This window comes from Mirounga leonina, unplaced genomic scaffold (genome assembly GCF_011800145.1).
Source record: "Mirounga leonina isolate KUSES-001 unplaced genomic scaffold, KU_Mleo_1.0 Mir_115, whole genome shotgun sequence".
NCBI classification, from domain to species: domain Eukaryota; kingdom Metazoa; phylum Chordata; class Mammalia; order Carnivora; family Phocidae; genus Mirounga; species Mirounga leonina.
In genome coordinates, this window is record NW_023270268.1 from 8622839 (window position 1) to 8642790 (window position 19952).

General features: G+C 44.4%; 1 protein-coding gene across 2 annotated transcripts in view; it reads left to right on the forward strand.

Annotated features, from left to right (window-relative positions):
• The first annotated feature begins 423 nt into the window (after nt 1-423).
• Nucleotides 424-19952, forward strand: part of ENTPD3 (ectonucleoside triphosphate diphosphohydrolase 3) — a 31066-nt gene continuing 11537 nt past the window's right edge. Inside the window, exons 1-5 of one of the 2 annotated variants that reach the window (XM_034992517.1) lie at nt 424-483; nt 1424-1476; nt 3610-3737; nt 10158-10275; nt 18508-18658. In XM_034992517.1, coding sequence (XP_034848408.1) covers nt 1437-1476; nt 3610-3737; nt 10158-10275; nt 18508-18658 — 437 coding nt within the window. In that variant the 5' untranslated portion in view covers nt 424-483; nt 1424-1436. Of the gene's footprint in view, nt 484-1286; nt 1477-3609; nt 3738-10157; nt 10276-18507; nt 18659-19952 lie in introns of those variants that run through there. The other variant, XM_034992508.1, reaches the window with a different exon arrangement.

The window sequence follows — 19952 nt, forward strand, 5'->3', positions numbered from 1 at the left end:
AGTGCGCCTGCTAGCCTCATGCCCAACATTGCAGGTGTTTATCGGCCTCCACTCCACGGAAAGATGGGGCACAGGGCCCACCTGTGCACACCCACGAAGTACCCAGTTTCTACACTGCCCTGCCCCCACTCCCCCTCCATGTAGTCTTGTGGGGAAGATGGAGGAAACCAAAAGAGAGATCAAAGGGTCCTTGGCTTTGGCATCGATGGAAGAGGGAGTCAGGCAGTGGACACCCTCCTGGCCTTGCCCAGGTAGGCCCCGGGAGGGATGGGGGTGGAAAAGACTGGAACAGTGAAGGTGAAGCGTAGGTGCGGGGCCTTGACCCGGCCGAGGGGGCGGTCCCAGGCAACGTTTGCCCCGCCCCCGCCCCGCCCCGCCCCGGAACCGCCCCGCCTCCCCTGCCTCCGCAGAGCCTCCCGCGAGCTGGCCGCCGGCTGCCACTGCGGCAGAGCCGCTCGCCGTCCTCCGACCGTCCGCGCGCAGGTGAGGCCCGGGGACCCCTGCGCCGGAGCCGCCGAGGAACGAGCGGGAAGCTGCGTGGGGCTGGGAGCTGGGAGGGAAGGAAACGAATCGGATTCCGTAGATGGCCGGAGGGAGGGGACCGAGAGGCGCGCGCCCCAATCCTGGTCGGCGGGGAGGTGGTCCCTGCCAAGCCCGGAGAGGTGGACGCGTCTTCACCGAGCGCATCTGCGGCTCCGGAGATGCGCTGGGGCTTAGCTATCTTGTCTGTGTGGAGACGCAGTTCCAGAGCGGGGCCTCCCAGAACCTGGGGCGCTGCATCCCGGGGGCCCGACATCCCTTTCCATCCAGCAGCTAAAAATACCCCTCCTAGGTCTTTCAGGGGCGACTCTGGGCTCGCAGGTCGCCAACACCCACAGAAACCTCCCTTGCTGCTGTGATTTGAAGAAGAGCCCTGCCTCAGCCCTGTGAATGTTGTTACTAAGAGGTGGAAGATTTCTTCTGCCCCGGTCGGTGTGTACAGGTGGAAAAAATCTGCAAGAAATGATTGACTTATTTTTTGAAAAATTTCAGTTTAAAATCTCAGCAAACCTGTTCTTCTTTTCCTTACATCTGCGGAGGTGACACCAGAATTTAAGCCCAGCTTTGGGTTTATATCCAAAGGGCTCGGTTTATCTGCCCAAGAGGTTTCGATTTGGAAGAAGTGAAGTGGGTTTGAAAGCGGGTTTTGCTTCGTGATAGGCTTTTCTGCTGGGACAAGAGTTTGCTTACGGTAGTCATTAGCTTTTTACCTGAAAACTGAGGACCAGGGGGCAGCCGCGTGGACTGCTTACGTATCACCCCCCTCGCACCCCGGACAGATGTTCTTTAGTCGTGCCCCCAAATTAGGCTTAACACCGCAAGTTTCTGGAACTGAAGTCAGGGGCCAGCGACACACTGTCATTCTGTGTTCTCTTGCCTACAGTTTGGGAGGAAAGATGTTCACGGTGCTGACCCGCCAACCTTGTGAGCAAGCAGGTTAGTATCCCGCAGCCGGCAGCCAGTGTGATATTCTCAAATCATAGTCCCGGCTTCAGCCCACAGTTCTTCATGCGTGGCCCCTGCGAATGGTTTTAACGTCTGTGGTCTGAGACTCAGTTGCTTACCAGGCTTTCACCACCAGCATTCCTCAGGTAGAAGTAATGCTTTTGATCAAAGCTACACAAAACAAGGACTAACATGCATGTTTCACTTAAATGGTTTTTCCGGTTTGCATAATCCATTAATTTGGCCGTTTGTGGTTTCCCTTACCAAGCTGCGCCTGAGGTTTGCTCGAGAATATTGTGGATTTTGTAATGAATTATAAAGTACTTAGGTCTGTCCTCTACTTGCATCCCAGTGATGTTGCTAGCACAGAACCTACAGTGTCCCGCACTCCCCACCCCCACCCTAGGTCAGCGTTCTTACACTTGCTAGTGGAGGCACATGTGCAGAATTCACACACACACACACACACACACACTGCCAAGCTTGCCCTGCCTGCCTCTGGAGCACGTTTTGCAGTTGCTCATGTGGAAGCCCAGAATGGTCTGGCCTCTCCACTCTCAGGTAGACACCTTGTAATTACAGTGTTTGTTCACTCCTAATGACAGCACAGCTCTGGGCCGCATTCCCTAAATGAATGAGACCTGGTCTAGTCCATTTTGCTTTGCGAGAGGCTTTTCTGCTGGGGCCAGGATTTGCTGAAGGTAATCATAGCTATTTACCTGAAAAGTGCTGAAGCGCAGAGGATGGGGGCGGGGCGGGTGGCCGCACAACTGTGGCAGGAGAGTGTTTACATATCAATCCCCTCCTGACCCTGGACAGATGATCTTTAGTCCTGCCCCAAAACTGGGCATTCTTGTCTTCTAAGAAGATATAATTTTAGGATGGTAGGGGCAATTTCTACACATCTTTTTTTGTAAAAGGAAATTGTACCTAAGGAGCTAGTTTACTTGGATTTTCAGGTATTCCTCAAAGGACTTTGAAAGGTTTGATGAATTTTGACAAATGCACACATCCATACACCCCATAATTCTAGGAAGATATAGAGCATTTCTGTGACCCCAGAAAGTGCCCCTGTGTTCCTTCCCGGTGAGTCCCTGCTCCCAACCCCCTGGGCAGTCACTGTTCTGATTTCTGTCACCTGCCTGTTTTAGAACTTCACATGAATGAAGTCATTTCAGTATAGAACAGTATTTGTTTGTTTCTTTTTTAAAAAAATGTATTTGCTACTTTATAAAATTTCCATTAGCCCACACTGGTTTGGTAAGACCCAAGTAAATATCTGTTCAAAATCATCTAGTTAAGCAATTTTAGTTTAACTTTAATACATAGACATAGTCCATTATGGTAATTATATACTTCTATACAATACAGATATAATTATCTTTATTCAGAGGCTGTGTATTTAGTTGAAGATTATTCATAGGCTTCATTATTATTATTCATTATTATTATTATTTTGCTTTTAAATGGGTATAGTTTACATGTTCTGATTAAAATACAAAGGCCAGAGATATGACCCCTTTGGGAGGAACATGTGGCTTGAGGTCTAGCTGTTCTTTGTGAAGATGTAGGTGAGACCCTATGCCTTCAATGTAGACACAGGAAAATTGCCTGAGGTTGACTTCTTACTGGCAACCCAAATATTTTAGAAACTCATACATGTTACTATTTGCATGACAGTACGTCACTGTGTACTGAACTTTATCATCATTGATTATATCTGAAGTATAGAATTAATTTCTTTTTCTGATATTACTTTTAAGTGAAATATTGTATTGCCCACTTTAATAGAAAACCCATATATTTTTAATCTACATTGAAATAAATGTTACTGTAAAACATCTCAGGGACAACCGGTAATATGCATAACACATTTGGGGATATGCCAAGAAACTAAACTATGCACACCCTCTCTGCTAATGTTGTCTCAGTTCACTCTTTGGAGGAAAGATAAATGGGTATTGGAGCCCAATCACTGCTCCACCTTAAAAGTGTGGGTCTCACCAAAGCCAGAGGAAGCGACGTATGCACACAGTTATGCATCCAGTCTGTGGATTCTACAAAGAACACCAGTGCCTTGTTCCTACTTTCCCCTCATGTGTCTTCTGGATCTTCCCATTTTAGGCCTCAAGGCCCTCTCCCGAACCCCAGCCATCATCACCTTGGTGGTCTTGCTTTTGAGTGTTGTGGTGCTTGTGGCCATCACACTCATCCAGTTTCACCACAAAGAGGTCCTCCTTCCAGGACTGAAGGTAAGTGCAAAGGGATTGGCACTGAAGGGATGGGCTATGACATCAATTATTGTAATGCCATGAGTTAGAAGAAAACCCTTTTCCCCACCTCCAGTGGGGGAAGATCCAAGGGAGAACCCAAGGGTCTTTGGTGTAAGACCCAAGGGAGGAGCTCTGGACATACTGGTTTTGTGACGTTTGACACTAGAGAATGTTAATGGTGACACCTTCTCTAAGGACTGTGTGGCCTTGCTTTTACTCCTGACTCTTGGAACCAAAGCTAGACTTTGTAGCCAAGAATTGCAGATGACTACCAAAGATCTACCAGCTTATACATTCCCCCAAGACCACACAACCCTGATCATGAGTGAAGACCAGGAGACCCAGCCTCCTCTTCTGGTCTAACCTGGTAAACAAAACATCAAGGACTTGAAAAGGTCTCCTTGAGCTGTATTTGTGGTACCACTCTTGAGTCTAGAAGTGTGCCATGATCTCTCTAACTCTTCCCCTTGAAAAATTACTCAGGATCTTATGCTCACTTTCAGAAGCTACTCTTAGCCTTTGATAAGTCTGTCCCCACATGGCCTCTCGGATGATGTCTGACAGTCTGAGAACCATATGTATCACACCAGCCTTGGCTGTAAGGGTGAGGGGAGGTGATCCCATGAGGGACTTGTCAAATGAAAGGGAAAGGAGTCCTTCAGTCATTTGGGTAGAGTTTGGCAAAGTTCTTCTGTAAAGAACTAAATAGTACATATTTTAGGCTTTGAAGGTCATTTATAGTCTCGGTCACATATCTGGTTTTTTTTTTTTTTTTTTTTGTCTTCTTATGATTCTTTAAAATGTAAAAACATTTCTTAGCTAGCGGGCCATAGGAGCCAAGAAATTCAACTGTTATCTGAATCTCATTTAGCCTTTACCCTTGACCTCATGAGTCCTTTCTACATCTTCCTGCTCTTAGTGACTGTTCAAAGGCTATATTTGAAATAGAAGTTTTTGGAGTTTTTAAAAGATAAAAAAGAAACGAATATTGCCTCAGCTTTGTGTGTGAGTTTGACCTACCATTCTGAGGCTGCTCTTCTGAAAGATTGAAGTAAAATCTCCTTTAGATAATGGCATTTGGCTCTTTTATAGGACATTTTACTTAAGAATCTCGACACACCCCCATGAATAACATGAAGAAAAAAGAAACCTTATTACAACTGTCCAGTGATGAGGGAAAACAAATTATCTGGTTGTCCAAAGACATTAGCCAAGGCCTAGAGAAGACATTTTTCCAAGCTCCAGGCACTGCCTTCTTCTATTGACTATAGAAAATTAGAATTGCAACTGCGAGTAATACCATCTCCTTAAACTTTGTAAACTGCTCTTCAGTTTAGTGAACACTTCTCCCTGAATTTTCTCTTTTCCCTTGTGGCAGCTATAGCAGGGAGACAAAGCAAGCATTGTTACCACCATCTTGCAAGTGAGAAATCATAGGTTTGGCCAGTGAATGGCAGACTAGAACTGAAACCTTGTCCCTCCTGTTCCCAAGGCCAGGGTTTTCTTCACTCACCTCCCTCTTCTCCCTGATCCTACGTTCAGAATGGGGGACCCAGGAGAAGGTACTGCCTCTGATGGGAGAACTTACCCTCCTTTGCACAGGAGGGAAAGTGGGGAGGATGGGTGCAGATGCAGGAAGTTTTGCTGAACTGGGAAATGGAAGTATCCCCCAAATGGGGGGAAAGCTAATAACCCTCTTAGACCCCAGGAACCACTCCTACACCCCATATTTCAGAGGAACCAGCTCTAGTTGTATTCCAGGGTTATCTCTCTCCACTGCACAAAGGAATGTGCTAACCCAGAGCCATGCTTCCCCTTCTAGAACAAGCTGTGGTGCCTGGGACTCCAGAAGCCAGGGTCCTGCAGAGGAGCTCTGGGAGCCAGTATAGAACCCATCCCAGGATTGTCCTCTACCAAAGGGCATCTCGAACACCTGTCTCACAGGTATCCCACTCAAGGACATACTTACACACCAACTTTTGCTAGTCATTGGTTGAGCACCTGCTCCTTAGAAGACATTCACTCCCTAGCGTTTCTGGCACAATGTATGCTCAGGTGGGCTCAGGCCACTGCAGAAAGCCTTTAGGCAGGTGGAAAGTGCATGGCTGGGCATCACCATGGTAAGGCCTGAGGGATGTGGGCAGGGAACCCTCAGTGACTATTCCACGTAGATATGATTATTGTTATCCTCATTTTGCAGATGAAAAAGTAGAGGAACAGAAAGGGCAGATAGTTCTCAGAGTTACACAGACTGGAAATAGCAGATGTGGTGCAGAAGAAACAAAAGAGAACAGAGAATGTTGGCCTTAAACAAGGGTTTAGAAGGACCAGAAAGAAGACACGCCCTCACCCATTAGCACACAGTTCAAAGGGGATTTTTAATGTCCTCAAATCTTGCCGTCAGGCCTGTGTCACAGTTGTAGGGGACAGGAAGTTGTAGAATGTTGGAATACTGGCTCAGGAGACCAGTTCTGCTTAATTGGGTGGATTAAATGTGAGAAAAGACTGATGTTCTGAGCCAGTGGAACCAAGAGCAGAATGGCCACTTGAAAGAACATTCCACATGCAGCTCTTTTCAGACTGAGGACAAGCCTCTTCTGTTTTGCAGTGTGTGCTAAGGGTGGGAAAGGCAATTGTGGAAGTGAAGCTGATCATTCAAGGGCTTTTAAATTGTTCTGTTTATGTTTTCATACCTTGAAGTTTGTTTTGCCTTTGTGTGCAGCTGATATTTGGTTATGAGGGGCCAGCTCCACAATGGCCTATCTGGGGGGACCTGGAATGTTCCTTAAGACCCCAATCAGGATAGCTGGCTCTTAAATCCAGCCTTGGCTTACCTAACCTTGGTTTATCTGAGTTGAACAGCAGAACTATTAAAACTTAGTCAAGGGTTAAAGTGTCCCCAGTTCCATTTTCATTGTTCCTGGTCTGACCTGCTCTACCAGCCTGAAGAGTAAACGTGACGGCATCACTTTTCTTTTTCACTCAGGCCCCCACTTGCTTTATTATCATTAAGTCTAGTATCTTCCTTTTGAGACCTTGCCCTCCCCACCCCCACTCACAACTGTTTAGAAGCCCTGTGGCTTCCCAGTCCGATATGATCAGTATCCCATTGCCATTGTCCCTTATGGACACATGATGTCACTGTTGGAGAGAGGTCTACATAGTCCCTCTCATTAGATCCCCATGTTGGGTCACACCCCCAAGCTTGACCATTAACTCTCCAAAGCACAACCATAAGACCAGGCTGTGCTAAAACCATTCACTTTTAACCCTCTTTGGTTCTCAGTCATCAGCCTGGAGCTCTGGTGCCTTGTGGCCCTTCCTGGTTTACCCCTCGGAGAGTGAGAGTTAGATAATTGGTTTCCTCCTTTCCAGAAAGACACAACTCCTTCATCACTTTGGTCCACCTCCTCTCCAGCCAGATCTGCACACTACTTAACTACGAGTTTGCTTTTGAGGAACTTTTTGTCTGAACAAAGAAAGTCTGTGATAGCACACCTTATTATGAAGGAGTCAACCCTGGGAGACCTGGTTTCCTTGGAACTCAGTGGAAGCATGGGGGCTCTGTGTATAGTGTTGATGGTCAGTTAGACCCAGGCTTGAGCCCAAGTCTGGGACTGTGGGCAATTATTTACCTCTGTGAGCCTCAGTTTCCCCATCTGTCAGGTGGGAATGATGACAACACCTGCCTTCTGAATGCAACACTAAAGCACTTTGTGTAGTGCCTGGCATATTGTAAGTACTCAGCAAATGTTTATTACTACTATTTCTATTATTATGCTAATAGTGATGATGATGATGGTGGTGGTGGTGATGATACTAATAAATAAATCTAAGAAAGCTGATCTTATGATCTTTGCTTTTGCTTTGTTAGAAGCTCACACAGTCCTTAAGTTTTGGATCATGCGGTTCATATGGGAGTCTGTTTCCCTTTGGTTAACCCACTGAGTGTGTCTTCAGTTCCACATTCTAGCCATGTTTTTTTCCTGACACTGCATTAGACAGAAGGGTTACTTATTGCTTTCCACCTAGCTGAACTGAATGAAATTCAGTCCCCACCCCATGTCCTCCATCAAACCACATTGAGTGCCACTGATCTAGGCAAATGAGCTCTGAAAATTGGCTAAAGACCAATTTTTCCATTTTTGAAAATGTCAGGGAATGACGGTAGTTACTCAGAAGTAGCATTGGGCTCAGGCTGGTCCCTGTCAGCACATCAGCAGGTGCCTGAGGGGCAGCCACTTCTCCGGGCTCACTGTGGAACATCTCTGCCTGCTCCCACCCTGATGAAAACTGGATCCCAGCTGGGATGAGGATGAGAATGAGAACGGCTCTTCTTCCTCCTTTCTGATCTTGGCCCGGCAGCCCCAAGTTTCCTTCAAAGGGAAAATGCACTGTTTGTGAAGAGCTGGGATCCAGAAGATGTGGGAAGGGTGGGGACCCCATGGAGTGGTTGCTCTCGTGTGTGTGTTCCCTCCTCTAGTCAGCACCAGGCGTGGAGGGGTCAGCAGCAGGTGGGAGGGGAGAAAGCGGACTGGTAAGGAGGCTCAGATCTCTTGAGTGCCTCGTTTCCTTCTGCTCCACCTATGTGCTAATCTCCTTGGTGAGCCTCTGCCCAGAGCAGGCTGTGAACAATGCCTCCCTTGTTTGCAGGGGGTGTCATGTCAGGATCCCCGTCAGCATTCATCACATTGAAGGCTGAGATTAAGAGGCTGTCCGAGTTCAAATACCAATGGACACAGGATGTTCCATCTCGATATAATGGGGAAGCTGTGATTGAGGAGCTGGAGCAACATGTTTTTATTTGGTCCCATTTCAAATGAAACAATCACTTGTTAATAGTGGAAAGTTGGAACCCTCCCAAATGTCTAGAATCAGGGAATTGGCTAAATAAATTATGGTACATCTCACAGAAGATGTGGGGAATGTATTGAAAATGATGATATCAGTATATTTACTGGCAGGGAGGGATGTGCATGATACGCTTATTGAATAAGAAAAGAGCATTGGAAAAGACTATGTACAGTGTAATCCTGTACTGAATTGAAAACATACGTCTAATCACATATTCATATATGTAGCTGTATACATAGAAGTCCATTAGAAAAGATATATAGCAAGGTGTTAAAAAATAGTGGGATTTGAGGGGTGTTATTTACTTTTCTGTACTCTTTTCCTTGCTTTGTGATTTTGTTTATTTTGCTTTACTGATCTTCCTATATAGCCTGTATTTATTGAGCAGCCATTGAGTATCAGGCATATGGTCTCCTATTTACTTCTCAAGGTTAAGTTGTCTGAAGATAGGGAAACCCAGAGAGCTTAGGCCTTATACCCGGGGTCATAAAGTAAGCATCCACCTGAGTTGCCCTGCCTCCAGAACCCAGATTCATCTTCCTCACTGAGATGAGCAGCCTAATCCAACAGCAGTGGAATTGGGGAAGAGCTGTGACCCAGAAGCCTCTGCTGCCCTGGGCTGACTCCAGGTCCAAGCATATACTGACCTCGGTCAGCTTTACTCATTCCAATCCCCATAGGCTGCTAACACATGCTCTTTGCTGCTCAGGCTTGGTCCAGGGCCTAGGCTGGCAAGACCCTCAGGGGAAGCTCCCTGGTGCCTGCCTCTAGCTAGAGAGATGGTCCAGGACTCCTAGCCGGCAATCCTGGGCACAGGTAGTCCTGGCACTGCCCTGGCAACACCCTCTTGTCTGTGTGTTCATGTACCATGTTACCAAAGTGGGACAGTATGTCAACATTAGTTGATATTTTGGGGTTTTTCTCCTTAATTATGAATACTTTCCTTCTGAAGGCTAATGCAGGTATTGATGTGTTTCTCCCTTGTGAGAACTTCCTATGTTTATTTCCAGGCTGATGGGCCTGGAAGTTTAGAGAATAGAGGGCAGCAGGTGACTGACTATTCATTTCCCTCCTGAGACCCAGGTGGCTTCTGTCCCCCACCTCAGAGGTCTGGATGAGGAAGAAACCGGAGATGGGCAAGATCCTTGGAGTGCTAATTTTCAACCTTGGCTGCATACTGGGGTCACCAGGAGAGCTTTAGAAACTGCCAATGCCTGCGTCCACTCCCAGAGATTCTGATTTAATGGGTCTGGGATGTGGCCTTGGAACTGGGAAACTCCCCAAGTGATTCTAATGTGTGGCCAAAGCTGAGAACCATGCCCCAGGATACCTGACCCACCTCACCCCATCCCCTTCCCCCACAGTCCAAGGAGACAAAGTTGGTTTGGAGCAAATCATTTTTTTTTCCCCTTGGTCAGCCCCTACCTAAATGATGCAGGGTGGATTAAGCTCTTGAGAGTATTCCAGGTTCTCAGTGGCCCATTGGAAAGGAGTCCTCAGAGAAGCCCAGCCCATTTCTGACTCTCCCTTTCCCCTTTTGTTCAGTATGGGATCGTGCTTGATGCCGGGTCTTCCAGAACCACCATCTACGTATATCAGTGGCCAGCGGAGAAGGAGAATAATACTGGAGTGGTCAGTCAAACCTTCAAGTGTAGTGTGAAAGGTAAGGCCCAGAGTGTGTGCGGGAGGCCCATAGGGAAGCAAGGGAGAGTCCTAAGGGCCTTTGGAGGCCTGGAGGGATCCCAAGAAGCTGCCTGGAGGCAGGATATGAATACTGGACTGGGCATCAGGAACATATGCAACCCTGTGCTAGTGCTGATCCTCATCCATGCAGTGATCTTGGGCCACTCACTTCCCTTCTCTGGGCTTCAGTTTTCTCATGTCTGAAACATGGAGGTGCATGGTGTGAGATTTTACCCTGCCATGCTTGCATGAATGAAGGCTGGTGGAAGACACAAGTCTCCCAGGTCAGAACCAAGGATGGTTTATTGCTCACCGTAATAGCAGTAGGCAGAGTGCCAGCATTTTCTTGAGCTGGTTCTCTGAGCCTCACTTTGCACAAGATGATGTAAAGAGGGCCAGACAGTATCTGCTCACACAGTGGGTTGTATTACAGAAGATGAACCCCAAGATTAGGGAATCTGAAACACTTATAATGCCTACCTTTTGATCTGGGGGAGAACACTGTCTCTATCTTCTAAGCCTGCTTGTTACACAAACATCCTTGAAAATACAATCCAGAACAAAGGCAGTCAGGGCCTCTGCTCATAAGACATGCAGAAACATGAGCAAGTCATGGAAAATTGTATTCCAGTAGCGGAATTGTATTCTAATTGGCTGTGTATGTTGGGGGGGAGGGCGGTAGAAAGAGATGGACAAGGATGAACAATACATAAACAAATGGGCATCGCTCTATTCCAATAAAGCTTGATTTATGGACCCTGAAATTTTGAAATTCATATAATTCTCAAGTGTCACAACATATTGCTTTAATTTTTCCTTGTTATTTAAAAATGTAAAAACTATCTTAGCTCACAGGCTATACAAAAAAAAGATGATGAACTGGATTTGGCCTGTGAGATGCCAAACCCTGAAACAGAACATTCTCAGCATCTCCGCAACATAGCCTGAATTTTATGTTCACTGTTTCCTTGTTCTCCTTTCTAGTTTTGTCCTTATGCATTTAGTTTTTTCTGTTCTTGAAAATGGAATCAAACATGTATTTATATAAATGGAATCAAACATTTATTCCTCTGTAATTTGCTTTGTTCACTAACTTTGGGTGTTTAAGATTCATCTACATTGATAGGAGTAGCAGAAGCTCATTCATTTTTCCCTGTTGGACATTTGTATGTCCATGGTTATGGAAAGGATGGATATGAATAAGGTTGAGTATATTTATATTTTTATTTATTTACAAAATTACAAATTATAAATATATTTTCATATTTTATATGTATATTTCATATACTTATGGTCATTTCTGTTTTTGTGAAGTGCCTGTTCATGTCTTTTGCTCACTTTTCAACTGAATGCTTGACTTTTTCTCATTGATTCATTAGAGTTCTTTATATATATATTGTAAATATGAGTGCTTTGTTAGTATTATTACGTTGTTCTCCTATCTCCTTACAGCTTGTGGTTCGCCGTTCTAAGTCTCTTCATTGTGTCTTTTGATGAACAGTTCTTATTTTTCATGTAGGAACAGTTATCAGCCTTCTCCTTTATGATTTGCTCTTTTGTATTCAAGAAATCTTTCTTAGCCTGAGGTCATAAAGATATTCTTCAATCAAAGTTTTGTAATTTTGCCTTTTACAATTAAGACTTTAGTACTCATAACAAACCCCAGGTAGTGAGTGTGTGTATGTGTGCTCCTTTTTAAAAGGAGCCTCTTTAGAGCCTCATGATCTTTGACTTGGCCTGGAGCTTCCTGACCAGTGCATCCTGAATGTGTTAACAGGTATACCCTTGGCCCACAGGACAACAGGTTAGAGACTCTGGACTCGTCCCCCCAGCCCCAAGCAGCTTCCTTCATTTACCTCAATGAGCTTCCCAAATATAATAACTTTTGGGAGGGTCATGGCATTGAAAAAGATGAGGGGGGGCAGAATTAGCCTTTCCCGTAGGGAGACTAACACACTTCTTTGAATAACAGAGTGTTCTGATCATCTGCCCTTCCATGGAGAGCAGCTAGGAGCTCACCTAGTACATAAGTGTGCCAGGTTAGGTTGTCAAGAAGCTGATTTTGAGCTAGAGTTTAGGATGCAAGATAATTATTAGAGATCCGCACCTGTAGAAGAAAGGAAGAAGGAGGGTTGTTCAGAAAGAGAAGTCAAACAGCCACATGAGCCTGACCAAGCTTCAGCCAATCAGAGTTATCCTGCATGGCCTGAATTGGCTAGACTGCGATACCCCTGTTGCCATCAATTGTTGGATGTTGCCATTCTGGGAAGAGCAAGACACTGAACAAGGCAGCTCTCTGCCGCTGAAGCAAACTATGCAGGAGCTGACAGCTGAGACATTAAGTCTTTATTTGAAGCTGTATCTGCTTGGCATCTCTCCAGGCTCCACCTAACAGGGGACTTAGATGTTTATTGAGTACTGCTTGCATTGGTATCCACAAGACATAGGTGGCTGCAACCTTGCTCGAAGCTCAGCCAGAGATCCCATCTCATCCTAACTCCTGAGTCATTTGCTTACCTTCAAGCAGGATGCTCATTTAGAAAGGTGAGACTAGCCACTTCAAGAAAAGAGAGGATAGTGTAGGATAATGATTAAGACTTCACCTCATCCCTCCTGTGTGAGCTCTGGGAAGTTTCTAACCTCTCTGTGTCTTGACCTCTTCATCTATAAAATAAGCATAATAATAGTAACACCCATCCCATAGGAATCATTTGAAGATTCAATGATATATGTAAAGCAGGTGGCAAATGCATGGCATACAGTAAGCACTCAATTAAGTGTTAGCTATTATTATTCATGGGACAGCACACTTTAGAGCTCCTGGTGGATATTCTTGCCAAGAAGTTAGTCTGTCCCAGATCTGTCTTTAGACCCAGAGAACAGTTCAGCCAAGTCAGTCCTGATGGTCTTCTGACTGTAGGGGGAGATGTGACCTTCATGGAGGGACACAGGCAGTCTCCTAGGGGTGGGGGCCCTCGGCCACCCTGGGTGTGATTTAGGGGAGGGGCAGGGTCATGGAGCCCACACCATATCCATAAATGGGTCTTCCCTTTGATCGCAGTAGCCTCAGGGATCCATATATATACTCCAAATGACCAGAAGACCACAAACTAAAGCTCAAAATACAGAGTTAAAGTTTGGCGAGTGCTGTCCCCTTGAAGACATGTGGTTTCTCCAGGGATAATTTGGGTTTCTGGTTTCCCAGTTGCAAATTTCCCAGGGCTCCCCTGCCTTGGCCAGTCTGAGGGGGCGACAAATGCTTGCTTGCCCAGCCGGGTTTCCCAGATACCCAGGCTCTTGGAAATTTCTTTCTTGGTGGGGGTGGAGGGGCCTTGGTGAGTATCATCAGTCCTCGGTTATTGCTATTTTTCTGAGTTCAGTGGGTGCTGCCTTAGCGGCTGGTCCCCATGCTGGTGTCCAAAGCTCTGGGCTGCATGTTATAAAGCCATTCCCTGGAGGGCACTGGGCCCCTACATGACCCTCATCTCTTTCATGGTGTGTGGTGCTCATGGCTGCGGCTGCCTCCTCCCACAAAGGACATTCATGTGTTCCCTTTAAACCAGCGGTTAAAGTTCTTTAAACTCCACTGGAGCTTAAGTGTAACCATCTTCTCCATCGAAATACCTTAAAAAGTTGTGTTGGGGACCAGGCCATTACGGTGTTGAAAGCATCCTTTGCTTGGGTACATATCTTCTGCTTCTGTCCCACCTCGAGTAAGTTTTGTGTCATCTGTCCAACCATTCTCCAGATTGGAATAGCGATTTCAACCCTCCTTTCTTGGAGTTGTGAATCCCAGGATCCCATAAGCCTGTGAGCCCAATCTTTTCTTTCCTTTAGGAAGCTTATAGGACCTTATGCAAATAGGTCTTGGGTGACATACTCAGATACCCCAAGTTTTGACATTCCAACAGGCTCCTAACCGGTCCCTTTCCAGAGACCAGCTCTAGCTGATCAGGTTGGACTACATGATCCCCTTAGTATAGAGTTGCACACTGGTTTGAAAATCTCATTGACTGATTCATTTGTTCATTTATTTAATAAATACGTATTGGGTATCAACTGTTTGCCAGTAACTGTTCTTGACACCAGGGATTCTAAAGTGAAATATGCAAAGTCTCTGCTATTGTGGAACTTACATTCGAATCAAGGAGATAGATCATAAAAGGGTATATAACATGTCAGGGAGAAGTGCTGTAAAGAAAAATCAAGTGAGGTAGGTGGACAGAGAATGATCATGCTCTGTTTGGAGGGGATAGTTAAGCAGAGGCAGAAGTGAAAGGAGAGTGTGAGCCATACACATTTTTGAGGGAAGAACATGCTGAGCAGAAGCCCTGGCAAGTGGAGAGCCTGGGGGTGGAAGCTTCTTAGCATTTTCTAGGAAAAGCAAAGGGACCAGTGTGCCTGGAGCAGAATGAGTAAGAGGAAGAAAGGTGAGTAGTGACAGCAGAGCTGTGGTCAGGGCCAGCTCAGAGGGCCTTAAGAGCAGTGAGAGGTTTGACTTGAACTCAGATGCATTTTCTTCAGAGTACACTGGGAAGCCATTAGGAGATTCTGGTCAAGGAACTAACATGGATATGACTTACACTTTTAACAGAGCACTCTGGGTGTAGAACATGTAGTCAGAGGCTGAGATCAGAAGCAGGGAAACCAGGGCTTTTAGAACAGTGAACGTAATGATGTCATAAAGTTATGATGTTGTGGTGGTCTGGCTGAGACTGTGCTTGTCAGTGTGGGGCAACTTGGCTCCCCCGGGAACATTTAACAATGTCTGGGGACATTTTTGATTGTCACCATTGGGGTTGGTGGTTCTGATGGCATCTAGTGATAGAGACCAAGGATGCTGCTAAACATTGTACAATGCACAGGATGGCCCCACAACAAAGAATTATCTGGCCCCAAATGTCAGTGGTACCAAGATAGAAAAACTCTGATCTAGAATGGTTCTGGGGGAAGGGAAGAAAGAGTGCTCAGATTTGAGAGGTATTTTGAAAGTAGAGCCAACAAGATTTCATGAAAGATTCAATGTGAGCTGTCTAAGTTGGTGGTGCCTGAGCACCAGTTCTGACCTGAGCAACTGCGTGTGTGATGGTACCACTTCTTGAGAGGGGAGCCCTGGGGGTGGGTCAGTTGAGAGCATGGCAGGGATTAAGGAATTTGGCTTTAGACAGATTAAGCTGGAGATGCCCATAAATCATCTAACTCCAGGAACAGCAAACTTTTTCTTTTTTTTAAGATTTTATTTACTTATGTGGGAGAGAGAATGAGAGAGAGAGAGAGAGCATGAGAGGGGGGAGGGTCAGAGGGAGAACAGACTCCCTGCTGAGCAGGGAGCCCGATGAGGGACTTGATCCAGAAACTCCAGGATCATGACCTGAGCCGAAGGCAGTCGCTTAACCAACTGAGCCACCCAGGTGCCCACAAACTTTTTCTGTAAAGAGCTAAGTGATAAATACTTGTTACTTGTTGGCCATATGGTCTCTGTTGTAACCATTCAACTGTCACTTTAGCACAAAAGCAGCCACAGACAATGTGCAACAAATGAGCATGTACATATATGTGTTTCAAGAAAATTTTATTCATGGATGCTGTACATAGGGTCCATAATGCCTAATGGGATATACCCTAGGACAAAAAGAACTTAAAAAAAAAAAATCTCAAACTGTTTTCAATAACCACACAGTTGGTGATAGTGCTTGTATTGTCATCCTAAGACCTTTGTGGGTGGATTGTGAAATAAAGCAAGCGAGCTATTCAGTTGGAGTTGCTGGGAAGCAGGATTTTTAGCATAGGAAAAAAAAAGGTCAAGATCAACTTAAGTAAAAACCTGTCGTTTTGAAGTAGAAGTACCAATAAGAATTCACAATGCAGGGGCACCTGCGTGGCTCAGTCGGTTAAGCGGCTGCCTTCGGCTCAGGTCATGGTCCCCAGGTCCTGGGATCAAGCCCCACATCGGGCTCCCTGCTTGGCAGGGAAGCCTGCTTCTCCCTCTCCCATTCCCCCTGCTTGTGTTCCCTCTCTCGCTGTCTCTCTCTCTGTCAAATAAATAAATAAAATCTTAAAAAAAAAAAAAAAGAATTCACGATGCATTTTCTCTTGAAACAAAGTTTTCCTAAGTCCGTCCTCTGAAAAGCCTTGCAAAGGCTTCCAAATTTCAGACACTAAATACCATACTCAAAAAAAAGAAGCCAGGACTCCTTGGAGAAGTGGCTGATTCCAGAGCGGGGGCAAGAAGTGCATAAGATCACACATCTAATATCAGAGAGCAAAGAAGCTCTCAAAGGTTCTTAGATCACATCTAAAGGACTCAGGGGTCATGTTGAAGAGAACTCCACTGGCCAACCCCGGGACCATCAATAAGAATAATAACTGCAATGAATCGAAACACATCAAATATATCTTCAAATTCATATGTTCTTAAAGATACACAACAAACAAATAAAATCCCTCACTGGATAAATTAGGAGGATACAAGACATGCAATCTCTATTTTTTAAGCTGATGAAGGGGAAAAATTCAAGCACTTATCCTGCTTTCCCTGTACAAACTGTATTGTAGGGTAACCAAATAGTTAATGAGAGAGAAGTTTTCCTCTTATGAAAGCATTTAGGTTATAAGTGAAGCAAGAAAGATGGAAATGAAACATCACCATTTCATAAATCCTACTGGGCTAATGGGTCTAAGCAATGATCTCTGATGCTTGCTCAAGCACAAAGAGAAATAGCCAGATATGCGTGATTTGCACTGGAAGTGCACATTAAACCCTATAAATTATTTCTTCTGAAAAAGTCCAAACCTGAATCTGACTGAGGCTCTGCATTCAGTTACCAATTTATAGAAAAAGCCGGGACTCAACAGCATGTTAAATGAATCAAGCAAATTCTAGGCTGTAGGAAACTCTATAAGACAAATGAAATTGCAAAGAAATTTTTTTTTTAATCTCAAGGGAAAAATAGAAAGGGAGGACAGAACTTATGGGTAAAAGAGACTTAAGAGACATACCAGCCAACTGCAATGGATGGAATTTATTTGGACTCTAATTCAAACAAACTGGATAGAGAGAAAGAGGAGGTAGGGGCAAGGATGGGGGGGGGGAAATATATGAATATGGAGGAAATGTGTACCTTGGCTAGAATTTGATTCTATTAAGAGATTATTTTTAATTTTTATGGGCATAATAATAGGGCAGTGGCTATACTTATTTAAAAGACTTCTTGCCTAACTCTACTTTTAGTTCTGTCTGTGACAGTTCATTTCAGCTTCATGGAGATTTCTGACCAAACTGAGGAAATCTGTCATGGGTTTGTTTGGGTTATATGTCTCTCTAAGTATGTTACTTCTTCTTGAAATTTATAAATGTGGACTTTTGGGTATTATTTTATATTTAATGTTTAGGATGATGTCTTGTTAAATTATATATAGTTATACCAAAATGTCTCCTGAAGATAAACCATGGCAAGATTCCTTTTTTCCCTCTGTGTTCGAACACATGGGACATAGATTTGAATTTTTGTTTCATTTTTCCTGTTCCACCTTTCACTATGTCTCTAAACCTATTTGGTAGAAGTTCTGTCAAGAAATGAACTTCCCGGAGCACCTGGCTGGCTCAGTTGGTGGAGTGTGTGACTCTTGATGTGAGGCTTGTAGGTTCAAGCCCCACATTGTGAGTAGAGATTCCTTAAAAATAAAATCTTTAAAAAACAAAACAAAAAACAAGTGAACTTACCAAAGGCAAGTAGTATGAAAGGAGACTAGAGAAGCAAAAGGCCAATAAGATTGATTATTTCTGAACAAAAAAAAAGAAGAATTTTTGTCTTTTAGTGAAACATACTGAAGTATTTAGAGAATGAAATGATACCATATCTGCAGTTTGCTCTGTGGGGAGAGAGAGCAGATGAAGTAAGAATTGATCATTGTGGAAGCTGGGAGATGGGTGCATTGGGGTCCATTATACTACTCTCCCTACTTTTATTTATATTTGAAATTTCCATAATGAGACTTTTTCTTAAGCAGATCCTGGCTCATTTTTTTCACTTTTGTAATTCCTCCCTTCCATATTTGGGGAGTTGACTCATCAGTGTGACCACATCCACCTGTTTTCAACCCCCTACTCAAACCCATTAATTTCCAAAGCTGATTTGTTTTTTATTCAGAAGTTGTACTGCTCTTGTTAGTTTCTGGGAATGCTAAGAAATGCTGACTGCTTGCTCTTCAGGCTCTGGGATCTCCAGCTATGGGGAAAACCCCCAAGATGTCCCCAAAGCCTTTGAGGATTGCATGGAAAAAGTCAAGGGGCAGATTCCAGCCCACCTCCATAGATCCACCCACATTTACCTGGGGGCCACGGCTGGGATGCGCTTGCTGAGGTAAGGGCTGGAATGGCCCCAAGGAGCCCATATGATCAAAACAGCCAAGAATGTGTTGAACCCTGCCAAGAATGTAACTCTATTTCTGGGAACAAATCTGAAAGAAAGAAGCCCATATTCTGCCATAAATTGAGGCTCCAAAACCTGGAAAAATTTCAGGCTTTATTTTAATACCCAGAAAGAAATCGTTCTAAAATGGATTCCCTCCCCGTTGGTGATTTTCCTGAGAACTCTGGAAGAAAGGAAGGTAACATGAAATCTCATGAGGTGTACCTCTAATTCTTCAGAAAAGTAAAAATTGGTTTTGATGCCTGGTCTTTTGATACCTGTGCGCAACCAGGTCCACTGAGTGCAGCCCCTATTTATGTGGCTTCTACCCACGTACACGATGCCACAGGAATCTGCTGGAAAATAGTGGAATTTCTGCACTTCACCCCAAAGTCTTTGGAGCTATTAAGAAATAAACAGCTCATTTCACTCAATTAAACAGATCCTTCTAAATGTGTAGCCATGACTTTGAGCCCAGTTGTACTGTCTTTGAGAGCCCTTTCTCTCTCTCTCTCTCTTTTTTTTCCATTATTTTATTTCCTTGACCTTGAAATAAAAGAAAAGTAGTTTTTAAAACATCAAACGTAAATCTACTCAGGGTAGAGGTTGCTCCAAACTTTGAAAATAAGGTCTTAGCCCCCAAAGATGACATTTATCTTGCTTCAAAGCCACTTTGTCTGTGGTGCCAGTAACATAAAATTATATGTGTGGGCATGAAGAAGATACACAGGAACAAACGAACAGAGCCACTTCAACATGACCATTAAAAGAAATCAGGAAGCACCCTCGGTTGGATTGGGCCTTTTCCTTGCGGGTTTTCTCTCCTTGTTTCTATTCCTAAGTCCTGGTTGACCAAGTAAAACGTGGGAGAAAATTGGATTTCTTTGCTCCCTCTTGGAATCTGAAGTGTCTTTCAAAATTATTGTGTTTCCTTGAAATAGAAATGACATGGAAATTCCTTCCTTCTGACTTTTCTGTCTTATGGGAAAAAAGCACCCAACTTTTTCTCAATTACTTTTTCTCACAGTCCTCCCGGTAAGGAACAATTAATAGACTCTGTGGTTTATATCCCATGACAAAAACCATGGAATAGGAAGTGCACCACTTGGGAACACGGTGAATGTCCCATTTGAATAAATTAAATATTAACTCCTCCTTGTAAAACTTTCTGATGGTGATCCATTCCTTCTAAGGAACTAGCTGACATTTTAATTGCTAGAAAAGTCAAATATAAAAAAAAAGCAAT